The following is a 22,246-nucleotide window of genomic DNA, read 5'->3' on the forward strand; positions in this document are numbered from 1 at the left end:
CATCAGCCAATCAGAATTTTCCTACCTTAATTCCGATTGGCTGATAGAATCCTATCAGCCAAACGGAATTCGAGGGACGCCATCTTGGATGACGTCCCTTAAAGGAACCGTCATTCGTCGGGAAGTCGTCGGCCAGGATGGATGTTCCGTGTCGGCGGGATGAAGATGGATCCGGAAGAAAGAAGATTGAAGATGCCGCTTGATAGAAGACTTCAGCCGCATGATGGATCTCTTCAGCCCCCGTTTGGATCAAGACTTCAGCCGGATGATGGATCTCTTCAGCCCCCGCTTGGATCAAGACTTCAGCCGGATGATGGATCTCTTCAGCCCCCGCTTGGATCAAGACTTCAGCCGGATGATGGACCTCTTCAGCCCGATGATGGACCTCTTCAGCCCCCGCTTGGGCTTGGATGAAGATTTCGGAGCCTCTTCTGGACGGATCGGTGATACCCGGCGTAGTGAAGATAAGGTAGGGAGATCTTCAGGGGCTTAGTGTTAGGTTTATTTAAGGGGGGTTTGGGTTAGATTAGGGGTATGTGGGTGGTGGGTTGTAATGTTGAGCAGAAGGCCCTTTTAAGGGCTGGTAAGGTAAAAGAGCTTTTCTATTTGTATTTTAGAATAGGGTAGGGCATTTTTTTATTTTGGGGGCTTTGTTATTTTATTAGGGGGCTTAGAGTAGGTGTAATTAGCTTAAAAGTGTTGTAATATTTTTATAATGTTTGTAAATTATTTTTTTATTTTTTGTAACAGTTCTTTTTTTTTTTGTACTTTAGTTAGTTTATTTAATTGTATTTATTTGTAGGTATTTGTATGTAATTAATTTATTGATAGTGTAGTGTTAGGTTTAATTGTAACTTAGGTTAGGATTTATTTTACAGGTAATTTTGTAATTATTTTAACTAGGTAACTATTAAATAGTTCTTAACTATTTAATAGCTATTGTATCTGGTTAAAATAAATACAAAGTTGCCTGTAAAATAAATATTAATCCTAAAATAGCTACATTATAATTATAATTTATATTGTAGCTATATTAGGGTTTATTTTACAGGTAAGTATTTAGCTTTAAATAGGAATAATTTATTTAATAAGATTTATTTTATTTCGTTAGATAAAAATGATATTTAACTTAGGGGGGTGTTAGGGTTAGGGTTAGACTTAGCTTTAGGGGTTAATACATTTATTAGAGTAGCGGCGAGGTCCGGTCGGCAGATTGGGGGTTAATACTTGAAGTTAGGTGTCGGCGATGTTAGGGAGGGCAGATTAGGGGTTAATACTATTTATTATAGGGTTTGCGAGGCGGGAGTGAGGCAGTTTAGGGGTTAATACATTTATTATAGTGGCGGCGAGGTCCGGTCGGCAGATTAGGGGTTAATAAGTGTAGGTAAGGTAGCGGCGATGTTGGGGGGGCAGATTAGGGGTTAATAAATATAATATTGGGGTCGGCGATGTTAGGGGCAGCAGATTAGGGGTACATAGGGATAATGTAGGTTGCGGCGGTGTGCGGTCGGCAGATTAGGGGTTAAAAAAATTTAATAGAGTGGCGGCGATGTGGGGGGACCTCGGTTTAGGGGTACATAGGTAGTTTATGGGTGTTAGTGTACTTTAGAGCACAGTAGTTAAGAGCTTTATGAACCGGCGTTAGCCCAGAAAGCTCTTAACTCCTGGCTTTTCTCTGCGGCTGGAGTCTTGTCGTTAGATTTCTAACGCTCACTTCAGCCAAGACTCTAAATACCGGCGTTAGAAAGATCCCATTGAAAAGATAGGATACGCAAATGGCGTAAGGGGATCTGCGGTTATGGAAAAGTCACGGCTGGAAAGTGAGCGTTAGACCCTTACCTACACGACTCTAAATACCAGCGGTAGGACAAAACCAGCGTTAGGGCCCCCTAACGCTGGTTTTGACGGCTAACGCAGAACTCTAAATCTAGGCGATAGTGTTTACTTCCAACTTGTAATACGTGTAATAAGAAAATGAAATTGTAAAGTTGTTTAAAATTGTATGCTCTATTTGAATAACTAGATTTTCTTCTGTTATGTGTGATCAGTCCACGGGTCATCATTACTTCTGGGATATTATCTCCTCCCCTACAGGAAGTGCAAGAGGATTCACCCAGCAGAGCTGCATATAGCTCCTCCCCTCTACGTCACTCCCAGTCATTCTCTTGCACCCAGCAACTAGATAGGATGTGTGAGAGGACTATGGTGATTATACTTAGTTTTTATAACTTCAATCAAAAGTTTGTTATTTTACAATAGCACCGGAGCGTGTTATTGCCTCTCTGGCAGAGTTTGAAGAAGAATCTACCAGAGTTTTTACTATGATTTTAACCGGAGTAGTTAAGATCATATTGCTGTTTCTCGGCCATCTGAGGGAGGTAAAAGCTTCAGATCAGGGGACAGCGGGCAGATGAATCTGCATTGAGGTATGTAGCAGTTTTTATTTTCTGAATGGAATTGATGAGAAAATCCTGCCATACCGTTATAATGACATGTATGTATACTCTACACTTCAGTATTCTGGGGATGGTATTTCACCGGAATTACTCTGTTAAAAGTACATTAAACCTTTTAATAGGTATTTATTATGTTAAACGTTTTTGCTGGAATGTAGAATCGTTTGCATTTTCTGAGGTACTGAGTGAATAAATATTTGGGCATTATTTTTCCACTTGGCAGTTGCTTGTTTTAATTGTGACAGTTTCGTTTCTCTCTCACTGCTGTGTGTGAGGGGGAGGGGCCGTTTTTGGCGCTCTTTGCTACGCATCAAAAAATTCCAGTCAGTTACTCTTGTGTTTCCTGCATGATCCGGTTCATCTCTAACAGAACTCAGGGGTCTTCAAACTTCTTTGGAGGGAGGTAGATTCTCTCAGCAGAGCTGTGAGACTTATATATTGACTGTGATTAAAAACGTTGCTCTGTAATTTTTATGTTTCAAATTTAATTATTGTTACTTTACTAATGGGAACAAACCTTTGCTAAAAGTTGTGTTGTTTTTAAGGATTGATGCTATAACTGTCTTTCAGTTCATTATTTCAACTGTCATTTAATCGTTTAGTGCTCTTTGAGGCACAGTACGTTTTTGTTAAATAAGATTGTAACCAAGTTGCAAGTTTATTGCTAGTGTGTTAAACATGTCTGATTCAGAGGAAGATATCTGTGTCATTTGTTCCAATGCCAAGGTGGAGCCCAATAGAAATTTATGTACTAACTGTATTGATGCTACTTTAAATAAAAGCCAATCTGTACAAATTGAACAAATTTCACCAAACAGCGAGGGGAGAGTTATGCCGACTAACTCGCCTCACGTGTCAGTACCTGCATCTCCCGCCCGGGAGGTGAGTGATATTATGGCGCCTAGTACATCTGGGCGGCCATTACAGATAACATTACAAGATATGGCTACTGTTATGACTGAAGTTTTGGCTAAATTACCAGAACTAAGAGGCAAGCGTGATCACTCTGGGGTGAGAACAGAGTGCGCTGATAATACTAGGGCCATGTCTGATACTGCGTCACAGCTTGCAGAACATGAGGACGGAGAGCTTCATTCTGTGGGTGATGGTTCTGATCCAAACAGATTGGATTCAGATATTTCAAATTTTAAATTTAAATTGGAGAACCTCCGTGTATTACTAGGGGAGGTTTTAGCGGCTCTTAATGATTGTAACACTGTTGCAATACCAGAAAAATTGTGTAGGTTGGATAAATACTTTGCGGTACCGGCGAGTACTGACGTTTTTCCTATACCTAAGAGACTAACTGAAATTGTTACTAAGGAGTGGGATAGACCCGGTGTGCCGTTCTCACCCCCTCCAATATTTAGAAAGATGTTTCCAATAGACGCCACCACACGGGACTTATGGCAAACGGTCCCTAAGGTGGAGGGAGCAGTTTCTACTTTAGCTAAGCGTACCACTATCCCGGTGGAGGATAGCTGTGCTTTTTCAGATCCAATGGATAAAAAATTAGAGGGTTACCTTAAGAAAATGTTTGTTCAACAAGGTTTTATATTGCAACCCCTTGCATGCATCGCGCCGATTACGGCTGCGGCAGCATTTTGGATTGAGTCTCTGGAAGAGAACCTTAGTTCAGCTACGCTGGACGACATTACGGACAGGCTTAGAGTCCTTAAACTAGCTAATTCATTCATTTCGGAGGCCGTAGTACATTTAACCAAACTTACGGCTAAGAACTCAGGATTCGCCATTCAGGCACGTAGGGCGCTGTGGCTAAAATCCTGGTCAGCTGATGTAACTTCTAAGTCCAAATTACTTAATATACCTTTCAAGGGGCAAACTTTATTTGGGCCCGGTTTGAAAGAAATTATCGCTGACATTACAGGAGGTAAGGGCCACGCCCTGCCTCAAGACAAAGCCAAAGCTAAGGCTAGACAGTCTAATTTTCGTCCCTTTCGGAATTTCAAAGCAGGAGCAGCATCAACTTCCACTGCACCAAAACAGGAAGGAGCTGTTGCTCGTTACAGACAAGGCTGGAAACCTAACCAGTCCTGGAACAAGGGCAAGCAGGCCAGGAAACCTGCTGCTGCCCCAAAGACAGCATGAACCGAGGGCCCCCGATCCGGGACCGGATCTAGTGGGGGGCAGACTCTCTCTCTTCGCCCAGGCCTGGGCAAGAGATGTTCAGGATCCCTGGGCGCTAGAGATCATATCTCAGGGATACCTTCTAGACTTCAAATTCTCTCCCCCAAGAGGGAGATTTCATCTGTCAAGGTTGTCAACAAACCAGATAAAGAAAGAAGCGTTTCTACGCTGTGTACAAGATCTGTTATTAATGGGAGTGATCCATCCGGTTCCGCGGTCGGAACAAGGACAAGGGTTTTACTCAAACCTGTTTGTGGTTCCCAAAAAAGAGGGAACTTTCAGGCCAATCTTGGATTTAAAGATCCTAAACAAATTCCTAAGAGTTCCATCGTTCAAAATGGAAACTATTCGGACAATCTTACCCATGATCCAAAAGGGTCAGTACATGACCACAGTGGATTTAAAGGATGCTTACCTTCACATACCGATTCACAAAGATCATTACCGGTATCTAAGGTTTGCCTTCTTAGACAGGCATTACCAGTTTGTAGCTCTTCCATTCGGATTGGCTACGGCTCCAAGAATCTTCACAAAGGTTCTGGGTGCCCTTCTGGCGGTATTAAGACCGCGAGGAATTTCGGTAGCTCCGTACCTAGACGACATTCTGATACAAGCTTCAAGCTTTCAAACTGCCAAGTCTCATACAGAGTTAGTTCTGGCATTTCTAAGGTCGCATGGATGGAAAGTGAACGAAAAGAAGAGTTCTCTTTTTCCTCTCACAAGAGTTCCATTCTTGGGGACTCTTATAGATTCTGTAGAAATGAAGATTTATCTGACAGAAGACAGATTAACAAAGCTTCTAAATGCATGCCGTGTCCTTCATTCCATTCAACTCCCGTCAGTAGCTCAATGCATGGAGGTGATCGGCTTAATGGTAGCAGCAATGGACATAGTACCCTTTGCACGTCTACATCTCAGACCGCTGCAATTGTGCATGCTGAGTCAGTGGAATGGGGATTACTCAGACTTGTCCCCTACTCTGAATCTGGATCAAGAGACCAGAAACTCTCTCCTATGGTGGCTTTCTCGGCCACATCTGTCCAGGGGGATGCCATTCAGCAGGCCGGACTGGACAATTGTAACAACAGACGCCAGCCTACTAGGTTGGGGCGCTGTCTGGAATTCTCTGAAGGCTCAGGGACAATGGAATCAGGAGGAAAGTCTCCTGCCAATAAACATTCTGGAATTAAGAGCAGTTCTCCATGCCCTTCTGGCTTGGCCCCAGTTAAAAACTCGGGGGTTCATCAGGTTTCAGTCGGACAACATCACGACTGTAGCTTACATCAACCATCAAGGAGGGACAAGAAGCTCCCTAGCAATGATGGAAGTATCAAAGATAATTCGCTGGGCAGAGTCTCACTCTTGCCACCTGTCAGCAATCCACTTCCCGGGAGTGGAGAACTGGGAGGCGGATTTCTTGAGTCGCCAGACTTTTCATCCGGGGGAGTGGGAACTTCATCCGGAGATCTTTGCCCAAATACTTCGACGTTGGGGCAAACCAGAGATAGATCTCATGGCGTCTCGCCAGAACGCCAAACTTCCTCGCTACGGGTCCAGATCCAGGGATCCGGGAGCGGTTCTGATAGATGCCTTGACAGCACCTTGGAACTTCGGGATGGCTTATGTGTTTCCACCCTTCCCGCTGCTTCCTCGATTGATTGCCAAAATCAAACAGGAGAGAGCATCAGTGATTCTAATAGCGCCTGCATGGCCACGCAGGACTTGGTATGCAGATCTAGTGGACATGTCATCCTGTCCGCCTTGGTCTCTACCTCTAAGACAGGACCTTCTGATACAGGGTCCATTCAAACATCAAAATCTAACTTCTCTGAAGCTGACTGCTTGGAAATTGAACGCTTGATTTTATCAAAACGTGGTTTTTCTGAGTCGGTTATTGATACCCTGATACAGGCTAGGAAGCCTGTTACCAGAAGGATTTACCATAAGATATGGCGTAAATACCTATACTGGTGCGAATCCAAAGGTTACTCCTGGAGTAAGGTTAGGATTCCTAGGATATTGTCCTTTCTACAAGAAGGTTTAGAAAAGGGTTTATCGGCTAGCTCATTAAAGGGACAGATCTCAGCTCTGTCCATCTTGTTACACAGGCGTCTGTCAGAAAATCCAGACGTCCAGGCCTTTTGTCAGGCTTTAGCTAGGATCAAGCCTGTGTTTAAATCTGTTGCTCCGCCATGGAGTTTAAACTTAGTTCTTAACGTTTTACAGGGTGTTCCGTTTGAACCCCTTCATTCCATTGATATAAAATTGTTATCTTGGAAAGTTCTGTTTTTAATGGCTATTTCCTCGGCTCGAAGAGTCTCTGAGTTATCAGCCTTACATTGTGATTCTCCTTATCTGATTTTTCACTCAGACAAGGTAGTTCTGCGTACTAAACCTGGGTTCTTACCTAAGGTAGTCACTAACAGGAATATCAATCAAGAGATTGTTGTTCCATCCTTGTGTCCAAATCCTTCTTCAAAGAAGGAACGTCTTCTACACAATCTGGATGTAGTTCGTGCCCTCAAGTTCTACTTGCAGGCAACTAAGGATTTTCGACAAACGTCTTCCCTGTTTGTCGTGTACTCTGTTCAGAGGAGAGGTCATAAGGCTTCGGCTACCTCTCTCTCCTTCTGGCTTCGTAGCATAATTCGTTTAGCCTATGAGACTGCTGGACAGCAGCCTCCTGAAAGAATTACAGCTCATTCTACTAGAGCTGTGGCTTCCACTTGGGCCTTTAAGAATGAGGCCTCTGTTGAACAGATTTGCAAGGCTGCAACTTGGTCTTCGCTTCATACTTTTTCCAAATTTTACAAATTTGACACTTTTGCTTCTTCGGAGGCTATTTTTGGGAGAAAGGTTCTTCAGGCAGTGGTTCCTTCTGTATAATGAGCCTGCCTATCCCTCCCGTCATCCGTGTACTTTTGCTTTGGTATTGGTATCCCAGAAGTAATGATGACCCGTGGACTGATCACACATAACAGAAGAAAACATAATTTATGCTTACCTGATAAATTCCTTTCTTCTGTTGTGTGATCAGTCCACGGCCCGCCCTGTTTTAAGGCAGGTAAATATCTTTTAAATTATACTCCAGTCACCACTTCACCCTTGGTTTCTCCTTTCTCGTTGATTCTTGGTCGAATGACTGGGAGTGACGTAGAGGGGAGGAGCTATATGCAGCTCTGCTGGGTGAATCCTCTTGCACTTCCTGTAGGGGAGGAGATAATATCCCAGAAGTAATGATGACCCGTGGACTGATCACACAACAGAAGAAAGGAATTTATCAGGTAAGCATAAATTATGTTTTTTTTGCATAAATGTTTTGTAGATGGTCCATTTATATAGCCCATCTGAGAGTGTTTTTGTAAAAATGTATAGTTTTGCTTATTTTCAAATAACATTGTACTGATTTTCAGACTTCTAACCAAGCCCCAAAGTTTAAGATGTAGACTGATGTCTACAGACTCCCGGTTGTGTAATAGGTCTTTTCATATGCATGGGAGGGGGAAGTGTCTGCTCTTCTGGATTTCCCAGCCCCATTCAGTGGGTGTCCCAGCCTAACCTCATCACTAGTGCTAAAGTAGGAGCTTCTAAGTAAGTTTTTAAAAGGTCTTATATTCTTCTTTATAGTAGTGCCATCAATGGCATCACTAGTAGCATCACCCATGACATCATCATACAGTCAGGCATTTATATATACATACTTACATACATACACCTGCATAAACAGGTCTGCATATAAATTTGTATCATATTATATACATGATTACTCTCATGGGCACCTTTTTTACATCATCTTTCTTACCCTCTGAGCCCCCCTTTCCCTCACATACACTATCTTCTACTTTCTCTCTAAGAATCTGTTCTCTTCACAGTCTTAGTCCTCTTATTCACCATAATCAGATTTCCTTTCTGTGAACACAATGCCTACTCACCCAATCAACCTTTGTGTCCCTCAAACCATTGCCTATTCACTTTGTAATTTTCATTGATTACATCATTTATGTGATTTACCTCACACTCATCCTCCTCTCATATTTTCTTTTACCTCTTAAAAGTATCCTGCTTACCCACTAACTATTCTCTTTTTCATTTCTTCACACCATCTTTGCAACACCAGCTGCTGTTCATCACATTTATAACTATTAAACACCATCATATTCATTATTTTCTCAGTACATTCTTAGCTTCCTCGTGTTTATCTCTTCTGCTCTTTCATCACCATTTTTTCTTCTCTCACACATTGGCTTCTCTATAACTCAGTCTTCTTGTTTCCCCTTTTGTTTCCTCAAACATAGCCTAATTTTTACCCTTTCACTCTTTCTCACACCAAACCTACTTCCTCTTTACCATATCAACTCTATTCCTCACAGACAGCACTGTCCTTAGCATCATACACAACTCTACTCTCATGCACAAACTCTACCCTACATATAAGCCCCTGCTCACCCTTTTACCTTTTATGTCCTTGCTGAGCCTGTAATCATTTATTATATAATCAATTACATTACTAAATCATTACTTAAAGTACAACAAAATGTATCTGTAGAAGACTGCTTATAATAGAACTATCATACACATTTCTATGTAGACCTATATATGTAGGTATAGTTATGTACACTCACCGGCAACTTTACTAGGTTCACCTTGCTAGCACCGGGTTGGACCCCCTTTTGCCTTCAGAACTGCCTTAATTCTTTGTGGCATAGATTCAACAAGGTGTTGCAAACATTCCTCAGACATTGTGTTCCATATTGACATGATAGCATCACGCAGTTGCTGCAGATTTGTCGACTGCACATCCATGATGCGAATCTGCCGTTCCAACACATCTCAAAAGGTGCTCTATTGGATTGAGATCTAGTGACTGTGGAGGCCGTTGGAGTTAAGTGAACTCATTGTCATGCTCAAAATAAACAGTTTGAGATGGTTTAAGCTTTGTGACATGGTGCATTATCCTGCTGGAAGTAGCCATTAGAAGATGGGTACACTGTAGTCATAAAGGGATGGACATGGTCAGCAACAATACTCAGGTAGGCCGAGGCGTTTAAACGATGCTCAATTGGTACTAATGGGCCCAAAGTGTGCCAAGAAAATATCTGCCACACCATTACACCACCACCACCAGCCTGAACCGTTGATACAAAGCAGGATGGATTCATGCTTTCATGTTGTTTATGCCAAATTCTGACCCTACCATCTGAATGTTGCAGCCGAAATTGAGACTCATCAGACCAGGCAACGTTTTTCCAATCTTCTATTGTCCAATTTTACTGAGTCTTTGCGAATTGTAGCCTCAGTTTCCTGTTCTTAGCTGACAGGAGTGGCACCCGGTGTGGTCTTCTTCTGCTGTAGCCTATCTGCTTCAAGGTTCGACATGTTGTGCGTTCAAAGATGGTATTCTGCATACCTTGGTTATAACAATTGGTTATTTGAGTTACTGTTGCCTTTTTATCATCTCGAACCAGTCTGCTCATTCTACTCTGACCTCTGATATCAAAAAGGTATTTTCGTCCATACAACTGCCTCTGACTGGATATTTTCTCTTTTTCTGACCATTCTCTGTAAACCATAGAGATGCTTGTGAGTGAAAATCCCAGTAGGTCAGCAGTTTTTAAAATACTCAAAGTCACTTTTAAATCCCTTTCTTCCCCATTCTGAAGTTTGGTTTGAACTTCAGCAAGTCGTCTTCACCACATCTAGATGCCTAAATGCATTGAATTGCTGCCATGTGATTGGCTGATTAGCAATTTATGTTACCAAGCAATTGAACCAGTGTACCTAATAAAGTGGCCGGTGAGTGTATATTGTTTGACTGTAGGATGATTTCATGGATGATATCACTAGTGATACAATTGGTTATGTCATAGGTGATTTTACTAGTGACGTAATTGATGTTGCCAAAAGCAATGTCATGTATGGTGTCACCAATTGTGTCATTGGCAAAGCTTCCAATGGGATGGGGAGCGTTTAAGTTCAAAATGTGCATGCTTTTTAACATTTTATTTGGATCTTAAACTATTTCAATAGCAACAGTTTTTTTTAAATTGAATTTCCTAACTTTTTATATAGAAATAGCATTATAATTATGTTAAAATTTTTCATTTAATTTTTTTTACAAATGTATAATTTATTTAAAATCAAAGTTAAAACAATTTAAAGGGACACTGAACATAATTTTTTTATTTTGTGATTCAGATAGAGCATGACATTTTAAGTAACTTTCTAATTTACTCCTATTATCAAATTTTCTTCATTCTCTTGGTATCTTTATTTGAAATTCAAGAATGTAAGTTTAGATGCCGGCCCATTTTTGGTGAACAACCTGGGTTGTCCTTGCTGATTGGTGGATAAATTCATCCACCAATAAAAAAGTGCTATCCAGAGTTCTGAACCCAAAACAAAAGCTTAGATGCCTTCTTTTTCAAATAAACATAGCAAGAGAACGAAGAAAAAAAAATAATAGGAGTAAATTAGAAGGTTGCTTAAAATTGCATGCTCTATCTCAATCATGAAAGAAAAAATGTGGGTTCAGTGTCCCTTTAATGATGTCTGTCTGTCTTTTTCTCTCTGCCTGCCTGTCTCTCTTACTGCCCAACTGCATCTCTCTCTCTGCCTATAAAACTTTCTCTGTCTGTCCGTGTACCTATTTCTCTCTCTCTCTCTCTCTCTCTCTCTCTCTCTCTCTCTCTCTCTCTCTCTCTTTCTCTCTCTCTCTCTCTCTCTGGGTCTGATATTCAAAATCTCACTGGCATGAAGAGAAATCTTTGGGATTTTATTTTCAGACCTTATATTGTAATGTAATACACTTAGGCCCAGATATTCAGAGCATTGACAATGAGGCCAACATGGCCAGCAAAGCAGTTTCCTGATGGTCTGTCGAGATATTCAAAGAAAAGGGGCGTGTGTGAGAAATACCGGCAAGTGGCGATGTCTCGCCCATGTCAATGGGAGTGTGACGTCAACACCCACTGCACTCTATGATATGTCATTTCATCATTGTCAATCTTCCCTTTTTACAGTATATTGAAAGGTTATAGTTGGTGCTATGTTAAGGTGGCATTTTCTTTATCTGATACTGTGACATCTGCTACCTTTACAGGATGTAAGTATAGGAAGGTTGGTAAATACTATGTCATTTTTTTCTTATTTATTTCTATGTAGGAACTCCAGCAACAATTTGAGAAAGAGAAAATGAGTTTGGAAGAGGATAAGAGTCACTTTAGACAACAGTTGGAGGATCTTAGAGAAGAATTAACAACAAAACTAGCAATAGCCAATCAAGAGGTAACCTTCCCTATAATCTTTTCAGTTAAATACTCTCTGTAACATTTAATTTTATTTGCAGTTCCGAAGATGAACATGATATTGTGAAATGTCAAGCAAAATGGAAAAATAGACTTTAAAACCAAATATGAGTAATTTGGTTAAATATTTTAGCAGTCATTTCATATCTTACCCAGAGCTTTCTGGTGCTTTGGTAACAATGTATACAGACTACTTTCATGGAGAGGCAAGCTGGGATACTTGGCTAGATGTGGAGAGAGAAAGAGAGACCAGGCAATTCCTCTCTGAACAAGGAACATAGCAACCCCTGACGATTGTTTCGGCCTTCATTGGGCCTTGTCAGGTGGGATGAATAGGAGGGATCAGACTGATATACTACAGGAAAGTTCTACTCTGTAAAATGCATTACTGGGCTAAAAAGCTGCAACCAGGTGGTATATCGCCATAGAACAGGCTAAAAATGTTATTGAGACAGTTGTTCATTCCTGTAAGTGCACTTCTCTCTGTATGTATTTAGTCTCCCTATGGGAAAAAGGGGCAACCAGATGTGGACTCCTTGCTCAGTGTGCTTAGAGGAATATGGCTACATCTCACTGACGAGGCCCAATAAAGGTCAAAACCATTGTTTGGGGTTGCTGTGTTCCTTGTTGAGAGAGGAATTGCCCTGATATTTTGGCGGGATCAGACTGATATACTACAGGAAAGTTCTGCGCTGTGAAATGCCTTACTGGGCTAAAATGAGCCAGTTGTTCGTTCCTGTGAGTGCACTTCTCTCTGTGTGTATATATATATATATATATATATATACAGAGTTTGATATAGTAGATGGAAACACTGCAGTTACGAGAGATGTGTTGCTACGGGCATCTTATAGTAAAAGTTAATTCAGTATATGGACCAGTACTGTCGAAAGGCTATTGTACTGGCACCTTAATAGGATTAGTGGTGCAGACCCATAGAATAGAAATATTTAAACTAAATCCCTGCAATAGGAGAAAGATATAGCTCAATAAATGAATACGTTGTGGAGATATGCACAGACAAACTACACCCACTCAAATACTCAGAACCCCCAAAAGAGCTATGAAGGCAACAGCTGAGCTGAGACAGGAAAAAAGGATCTAAGTTGTCTGTGCATAACCACTCAACGTGTGGTAAAGTGTAGTATCACAACTTCTAACAATAATTACAAAGCAGGGTGTGTGGCCATGCTGATTTCAAATACAGAGCTCTGTATATATATAGAGAAGAACAAGGAAACTCCTCGGCACACCAGGGATAGGTAAAAAGCCAGTCTTTATTTAGTAATAAATAAAAGCAAGATCCTCATACAGCAACATGGTAAAAACAATAAATGAACTGGAACAGGGGGAACAACACCTCCTGTGACATCATACGCGTTTCATGCCTCTGGGGCACTTGTTCACTGATAGAGAACAGGTGGTGTAAGTGCTCTTAATATACAGATTTCTGTCCAATGACATAACATCAATCAAAACACATTTCATTAACCCCTGAAGTTCCTGTCACAAACAAAAAATTCTAATCTATATAGCCTCTCTATGTGGTACCTATTACAGAAATGTGTGCATATATATATACACTGTAACATGTATTTAGTTCACAGTGTCACAATTTAATAATGACCATATATACTGTTGTTTTTCTTTGCATAAAACAATGAAATATTGAAATATTAATGCTATAAAACAAGAAATGAAATAAACTGAAGTATAAATATAGGTATATAATTAAATTGGACATCAAGACCTAATCCTCACTGTAATGTAAATAACAAATATATATATATAGCGGTTTTGAACTGGGATGGTAAAGGCGGACATGTATAGGTCACAAAGTCCATAGTGATGTTAACCAATAGTAGATAAATGTCCCAGTAAAGAACACAGAGAAAACGGACAGAGCAGTCTGTAAATATTTCCCAAGTATCCAGATTGGGTAAGTGAGGGAAAGGTTGTTAAACCCGGGAGGTAGTAAGCAAGCAAGTATCTAACGGAGGTCAAGGGTATAGAGCAAGCAAAAGCAGGGTTATTATTTCCCAGCAAAAATGCAGTGGAGTGACTCTCATAGCAATCACATACCCATCTGCCGACTGCATATATCAATTGCTTGCAAGTACATCATATTGACACCCAAAGCTCCATCTGTGCTCCTTACGAGCAGAAGATGTCCTTCCTCTGCTGCTACACACCCAGGTAGCTGGATACAATTCGCATCCAGCAAACTCACTTAGGTCCCAGAATCTGCCACAGCATACTGCACCAAACAAAGCAGCGTGTCAGTCACATGGATCGGTCAGCCAATACAGATGCGCGTTTCACCCCCTCGTCATCAGGGAGACGGGGCTTCCTCATGGCTTGTTGAAATCAAGGCTTCTTTGCAGACTTTTTAAAGCAATGTTAACTCTGCCCATTTGGGAGGTGAAAGATGAAAACTTAAAGGGGCCAATACATGTATCAAGATACTTAGATTGTGCACAAACTCAAAAACACATATATTTACAAATTTACACAAGTACATATGTATATCAAATAGTATGCCATAATACAGTAGTTTAAACGTTTTTTTAGTGATAAAACAGATGGGGAGGTTGATTTAATTAGATTATTATAGAAAGTTAGCCATGTCTAATTTTTCGTTCATGCCATTTGGGCTAATGGTAGAGAGTCACGCTCTCTTCGTCTTGCTTCATTTTTTGTTTGAAATAGAATTATTTTAGAGTACCCTCTTGCTCTAAATCTACCTTCCATCTGAGCAGCATGTTCATCATATTTACTTTTAGAGAAACAGTTTCTACGCAGACGGAAGAATTGCCCCTTAGGAATCTCTCTTTTTAAATGTACTGGATGGTGACTCTCAGCTGAAAGTATGCTATTAGTGGCAATCACTTTACGAAAATTCTCAGTCACTAAGGTATCATTTTCCACCTTTATATTTACATCCACAAATGCTAGATCTGTTTTGCTGTATTGTAGTGTGAGAACAATGTTTCTTTCACCCCAAAAAATAGACCTTTGGTCCTTGGTTTGTGTTTTTTGTTTTGAACTTTTCTCTTTTCTCTCACTGCTCACTTACCTGCAGCGCTGGTATTACAGGTTTTTACAAACCCGGCATTAAAAGGCAAGAAGTGAGCGTTGAGCAAAATTTTGCTTCTTACCGCACTCCAATACCAGCGCTGCTTAAGTCAGCTGGTTGTACGTGCTCGTGCACGATTTCCCCATAGGGATCAACGGGGAGAGCCAGCTGAGAAAAAGTCTAACACCTGCCAAAAAACAGCATAAAACTCAGTAACGCAGCCCCATTGATTCCTATGGGGAAATAAAATTTATGTCTACACCTAACATGAACCCCGAGTCTAAACACCCCTAATCTTACACTTATGAACCCCTAATCTGCCGCCCCCGACATCGCAGACACCTACATTACTTATGAACCCCTAATCTGCTGCCCCCAACATTGCCGACACCTACATTATATTTATTAACCCCTAATCTGTTGCCCCCAATGTCGCCGCAACCTACCTATATTTATTAACCCCTAATCTTCTGCCCCCAATGTCGCAGCCACTATAATAAACATATTAACCCCTAAACCGCCGCACTCCCGCCTCGCAAACATTAGTTTAATATTATTAACCCCTAATCTGCCCCCCCAACGTCGCCGCCACTATACTAAATGTATTAACCCCTAAACCTAAGTCTAGCCCTAACCCTAACACCCCCTAACTTAAATATAATTAAAATAAATCTAACTAAAAATTCCTATCATTAACTAAATTATTCCTATTTAAAACTAAATACTTACCTATAAAATAAACCCTATGCTAGCTACAATATAACTAATAGTTTCATTGTAGCTAGCTTAGGGTTTATTTTTATTTTACAGGCAAGTTTGTATTTATTTTACCTAGGTAGAATAGTTATTAAATCGTTATTAACTTTTTAATAACTACCTAGCTAAAATAAATACAAAAGTACCTGTAAAAAAAAAACTAACCTAAGTTCCAATCAGCCAATAGAATGCGTGCTCAATCCTATTGGCTAATTTTTTCTACCTTAATTCCAATTGACTGATAGAATTCTATCAGCCAATCAGAATCTAAGGGACACCATCTTGGATGATGTCATTTAAAGGAACCTTCATTCGTCGGTTAGTCGTCGGATGAAGAGGATGCTCTGCGTCAGATGTCTTGAAGATGGACCTGCTCCGCGTCGGATGGATGAGGATAGAAGATGCCGTCTGGATAAAGACTTCTGCCCGTCTGGAGGACCACTTCGCCCCGGCTTGGATGAAGACTTCTCCCAGCTTCGTTGAGGGCTTTGGCCCGGTTGGATGAAGACTTCTGCCGCTTCGTTGAGGATGGGTCTTCAGAACTGTAAGTCGATCTTCAGGGGGTTAGTGTTAGGATTTTTTAAGGGTGTATTGGGTGGTTTTTATTTTTAGGTTAGGGTTTGGGCTGCAAAAGAGCTAACTGCCCTTTTAAGGGTAATGCCCATCCAAATGCCTTTTTCAGGGCAATGGGGAGCTTAGGTTTTTTTAGATAGTATTTTATTTGGGGGGTTGGTTGTGTGGATGGTGGGTTTTACTGTTGGGGGGTTGTTTGTATTTTTTTACAGGTAAAAGAGCTCATTACTTTGGGGCAATGCCCCGCAAAAGGCCCTTTTAAGGGCTATTGGTAGTTTAGTTTAGGCTAGGGGTTTTTTTTTATTTTGGGGGGGCTTTTTTATTTTGATAGGGCTATTAGATTAGGTGTAATTAGTTTAAATATCTTGTAATTTCTTAATTATTTTCTGTAATTTAGTGGGGGGGTTTGTACTTTAGCTAATTAAATTTATTTAATTGTTGTTAATTTAGTAAATTTATTTAATTATAGTGTAGTGTTAGGTGTTATTGTAACTTAGGTTAGGTTTTATTTTACAGGTACTTTTGTATTCATTTTAGCTAGGTAGTTATTAAATACTTAATAACTATTTAATAACTATTTTACCTAGTTAAAATAAATACAAACTTGCCTGTAAAATAAAAATAAACCCTAAGCTAGCTACAACGTAACTATTAGTTATATTGTAGCTAGCTCAGGGTTTATTTTATAGGTAAGTATTTAGTTTTAAATAGGAATAATTTAGTTAATGATAGGAATTTTTAGTTAGATTTATTTTAATTATATTTAAGTTAGGGGGTGTAAAGGTTAGGGTTAGACTTAGGTTTAGGGGTTAACACATTTAGTATAGTGGCGGCGACGTTGGGGGTAGCAGATTAGGGGTTAATAAGTGTAGGTAGGTGGCGGCGATGTTAGGGACGGCAGATTAGGGGTTAATAATATTTAACTAATGTTTGCGAGGCGGGAGTGCGGCAGTTTAGGGGTTAATATGTTTATTATAGTGGCGGCGATGTTGGGGGCGGCAGATTAGGGGTTAATAAGTGTAGGTAGGTTGCGGCGACATTGAGAGCGGCAGATTAGGGGTTAATAAATATAAAGTAGGTGTTGGCAATGTTGGGGGCAGCAGATTAGGGGTTCATAAATATAATGTAGGTGGCGGCGGTGACTGGAGCCACAGATTAGGGGTTAAAATTTTTATTTTAGTGTTTGCGTTGCGGAAGGGCCTCGGTTTAGGGGTTAGAAGGTAGTTTATGGGTGTTAGTGTACTCACTTTTTGGCCTCCCAGGACAGACTCGTAATACCGGCGCCATGGAAGTCCCATAGAAAAAAGACTTTATGAAGTTTACGTAAGCCGTTTTGCGGTAAGACCAAAGAAGTGTGCGGTGACCCTAAACCTGCAAGACTCGTAATACCAGCGGGCGTAAAAAAGCAGCGTTAGGACCTGTTAACGCTGCTTTTTTTACCCTAAAGCACAAGTGTAGACACGCGTAAATTGGGGCACATGTGGCCCATTTGCGGTCCCTCTAAGTTGTTTATAGACCTTGTTGTCAAATAAAAAGACATTGTTCTCCAATACAAAACGAAGCATTTTTATAGTAAAGTCAGTGTGGTCATTATATACTGTCCCCCTTGTGTCCAGGAAATGCTTGATTGCCTCTATGCCTTCCTCATGGGTCTCAGGGTTTTTTACCTGTTTTGTTTGCCATGTGCTGCTGGCAGCCATTTTACTCACCTCTCTTGCTGACTCTGGTGCATACTGTGTGATGCTGCTGATTTCCTGCACTTCCTTTTATGGCCAGACTGGTGTACATCATCCGTGTGAGACAGGATGCAGTCTCAGAATTGTGATGTCATCACTTATTATTTAAAGGGCCTCTGTTCAGTATGCTTTGCCCTTGCGTTGTCTCAGACCTGTTTGTGAGAGCTCCTGTGTATTACCTGGCTGTCTGACGTCCCTCCTGGTTCCTGATCTCTGGCTTGTTCCTGACTCTGCTGTTCTCCTTGTTCCTGATTCTGGCTCGTCTGACTACTCGCTTTGGCTCCTGACTCGGCTCGTCTAACTTTTTGCTTTGGCTCCTGACTCGGCTCGTCTGACTACCAGCTCTGGTTTTGATTCCTGGCTTGTTATTTGACTTGTGGACTTTTTATTATTTTTTGCTATTAATAAAGGTGTGGTTATTTTTGCACTTCTCTTCTCAGTCTGATTCCTGGTACCCTGACAATGGGGAATAGACGAGTATAAGCCCTCTACGTCTAAAGATACAAGCAATGCTTCATGCGTTATCAATAACCCCTCAATCTTTTGTAGAAGGTCATATGTATCTAGGACATACGAGGACATAGTACTTATAAAGGGTTTAAAAAAGTAATCAATATAATTGCCTAAATTTTCAGTTAGACTGCCGATCCCAGAAATTATAGGCTGACCTGGGGGGTTCAAGAAGTTCTTATGAATTTTTGGTATGCAGTAGAAAACCGGCATTATAGGAAAATCATTAAACAAATATTTAAATTCAGCAAGGTAAATGATACCATCCAACTTTGCATCATTGAGTATGCTGAACAAACCGGACTGGAGGGTTGGTATTGAATTAGTTAGTAAGTGTTGATTTTGGTTCTTATCTAGAAGTTGTCGCTTAAAGGGACACTGAACTCAATTTTTTTCTTTTGTGATTCAGATAGAGCATGACATTTTAAACAACTTACTAATTTACTCCTATTATCACATTTTCTTCATTCTTTTGGTATGTTTATTTGAAAAGCAAGAATTTAAGTTTAGATGCCGGCCCATTTTTGGTGAACAAACTGGGTTGTCCTTGCTGATTGGACAGCACCAATATACAAGTGCTGCCCATGGTCTGAACAAACAATTTGCTGGCTCCTTCGCTTAGATGCCTTCTTTTTCAAATAAAGATAGCAAGAGAACAAAGAAAAATTGATAATAGGAGTAAAGAAAATTGATTAAAATTGCATGCTCTATCTGAATCATGAAAAAAAAAATTGGGTTCAGTGTCCCTTAACTTCCAAAACATACCTAGCTTCTTCTCATAGGACAACATTCTCGCCCTTATCCGAAGGTTTTATGACCACATTTTTTTCATTAGTTAACTCATTGAGGGCCTTTCTTTCAGTCCTAGTAAGGTTATCATGAGTGATGTTAGTCAAGATAAGCTTTTGAATGTCCTTCTCAACTTGTTTTACGAACATGTTAACAGCATGTTGGGGCATAAATGTAGATTTTGGCCTAAAATTAGATACCACTTTAGTCTGAATTATTGTAGTGTCCTCATTAGTTTCTGTTGATTCATTAGAGTCTAAGAGAAGTTCTTCTAGGTCAGTTAGCGCTAACCTTTCATCCTTATTGAGTTTAAGATCTTAAATTACATTTTTACTTTTCCCTTTAAACATTTGGGATAAGACAATTAAATATCTTTAAATTATCTTTAATTATATTCTTATAGATTATCATTTGCATGTTAGAACACAAAAGAACAAACAAAATATGCAAGCAGAGAAGATTGGGACCTACTGGCAGGGAAAAATTGCCATTTTTAATTATTTAATTTTATTAAGCCAATAAAAAAGTCTGGATTTCAAAATAACTCTGGATTTTGGACTTCCAGATTTAGGGATTTACACCTGTTATAACATTTATTTAATTTTTTAAACGAGCCATTACTCCTGGGATTTAATGTCTGGTTATTAGGAGGAGGCAAAGATTCCCAGAGCTCTAAAAGTACTTAATCCCTCCCCCTTTCTGGTATTCTAGTCTTTTCTTTGCCTCCACAGGCGTAAGGTGAAGGATTGAGCTGCTCCAGATTCTTCGTTAAGAGGCATCCTCAAATCGATTTGAGGGCCTTTTTCCCCTCAGAGAGCTGCTACTGAGAGACAGAATGGAGATTGGAGTATGGGGTAGTGACACAATTACTCCCAGTGAAGGAGATAGTCACAAGCCTGTAACAGGTGTCATGTCCCTTAGCCACCTCCTGTTGGGTCATATATATACTTCACACATAAACCCTCTGCTGTGACTTACACAGCACTGACTGGATGGGCTTTCTACCAGAAGCAGTCTTTTCTGCAACTAGTATGCACAATAGGGTGGGTGCAGCCCTTTTTCGCACTCACATAGCCCACAAGTTATTAGTAGGTACACTAATTTTAAAGTACATCATAGCCAGGGGACATGTAATGTTGACAGACATTTACCAACATGTTCTTAGACTATTTTATAGTCAGTAGTCTAATTTACATATTGTAAACTTGTATACTCTTTGAGGCCTATTTATCAAGCCGTCAACCTCAAATACGCTGGAATTCCGCAGTGTAATTGTGGAGAGCTTGATTGCCCTTAGTTATCAAAGCCTACAGACCGGCAAAAGTTTGTGACATAACATACGATCCGCCGGTCTCAGTCCAACACAGATCAATGCTTATGTCACTACAGATGTTCCGAATGCAAATTCGGCACTATCTGACTACTTTTGCTAGTTAACAAATTCCTAGCAGGTACGCTTGCCACTATTCCGGCCCAGCATACCTGTTTTTCAATCCGCCGCCCTGGAGTCTGAAAGCAGTGAAAGCTCATGTTTGATGCTGCCCGATATCCCATTGATTCCTATGGGAGAATAAAAGTTATGTTTACACCTAACATATACCCCGAGTCTAAACACCCCTAATCTGCCGCCCCGACACCGCCGCCACCTACATTATACTTATTAACCCCTAATCTACCGCCCCTATACCACCGCCACCTACATTATACTTATTAACCCCTAATCTGCCGTCCCGACATCTCCGCCACGTAAATAAGTTATTAACCCCTAACCCCACCACTCCCGGAGCCCACCGCAACTAAATAAATGTATTAACCCCTAAACCGCCAGCCCCCCACATCCCAATAAACTAAATTAAGCTATTAACCCCTAAACCTAACAACCCGCTAACTTTATATTAAATATTAACTCATCCCTATCTTATAATACATTTAAACTTACCTTTAGATTTAAATTAAACTATATTAAACTACTAATTAACCTACCCTAGACTTCCGGTGGGCGGGATTACTGGATGGAAGCAAGGGCTCAGAGCTCTGCGAGTCTGAGATACAAATAACGCTTTCTTTTAGCAATTTACACCGCCATCCAGCCCCCCACATTATCTGTCTTGCTAGGAGACTTTGGAACAGTCATCGCTAGCCGACTTTTTGCAAGTGAAGGGCGCTACACCGGCCCTAGCCCCCGGGAGCAATTCAAGAAACCCTTGTGGTCCGCCATATTGGCACACCAGTTCAACTAAATCAAGCTCTGCTGAAGCTGCATTACAGTTGAGGCTGGAACCCAGAACCCTCTCAACTGGCTACACCCCATACTGACACTACCAATCCCAGCCGAGACGATGGCACATATTATTGAAACCCTAACAGGCATCTTTACACCCCGGCTGGACTCTCTAACAGCAGCTATAAGGGACCTTGTTTGTGAGGTCCGGGAACACTTGCGCACCTGAAAATACTGAGACAACATTGGAAACTAAAGACACCACCTCTCCTGAGATCACATACTCGCTAATTGAATCACACACTCAGGGGGAGGACGACAACAATGGAAATCTTGTTGTGCGACGCAGTGAACAAGCCGCAACAACACATGGTTCATTACAGAACACTACATCCCTACAAACCCCAAGGCTGGTCTCGAGACGGGACAGCAGTACTGTAAGTGCGCTGCTGTCCTCGGCTCTTGCTGTGAAACGGCCCCCCTTCCCTCTGCAGAAAAGCGGAACCAGAGAGTTATTTGTTTCGCAATACCTGTCCATCAATAAATATACACCGGGAACGAAATGGAGCAGACTCAGTTTGCAGCGAGTAGGTTTGAGCTGCCACGAAACTGTCATGGTTGACTGGTGGAAGTACTGCGATACCCGCTTAGCCACAGGAGTGGGATGACTTGTAGCT

The 22,246-nt window shown here is 40.8% G+C and overlaps 1 protein-coding gene across 1 annotated transcript in view; it reads left to right on the forward strand.

Annotated features, from left to right (window-relative positions):
* The window catches only part of FAM184A (family with sequence similarity 184 member A), a 573,060-nt gene that overhangs the window by 311,730 nt on the left and 239,084 nt on the right, over nucleotides 1–22,246 (forward strand). The window contains exon 6 of the mRNA XM_053710789.1: nucleotides 11,766–11,888. Coding sequence (XP_053566764.1) covers nucleotides 11,766–11,888 — 123 coding nt within the window. The remainder of the gene's footprint in view (nucleotides 1–11,765; nucleotides 11,889–22,246) is intronic.

This window comes from Bombina bombina, chromosome 4, assembly GCF_027579735.1.
Source record: "Bombina bombina isolate aBomBom1 chromosome 4, aBomBom1.pri, whole genome shotgun sequence".
Taxonomy (NCBI): domain Eukaryota; kingdom Metazoa; phylum Chordata; class Amphibia; order Anura; family Bombinatoridae; genus Bombina; species Bombina bombina.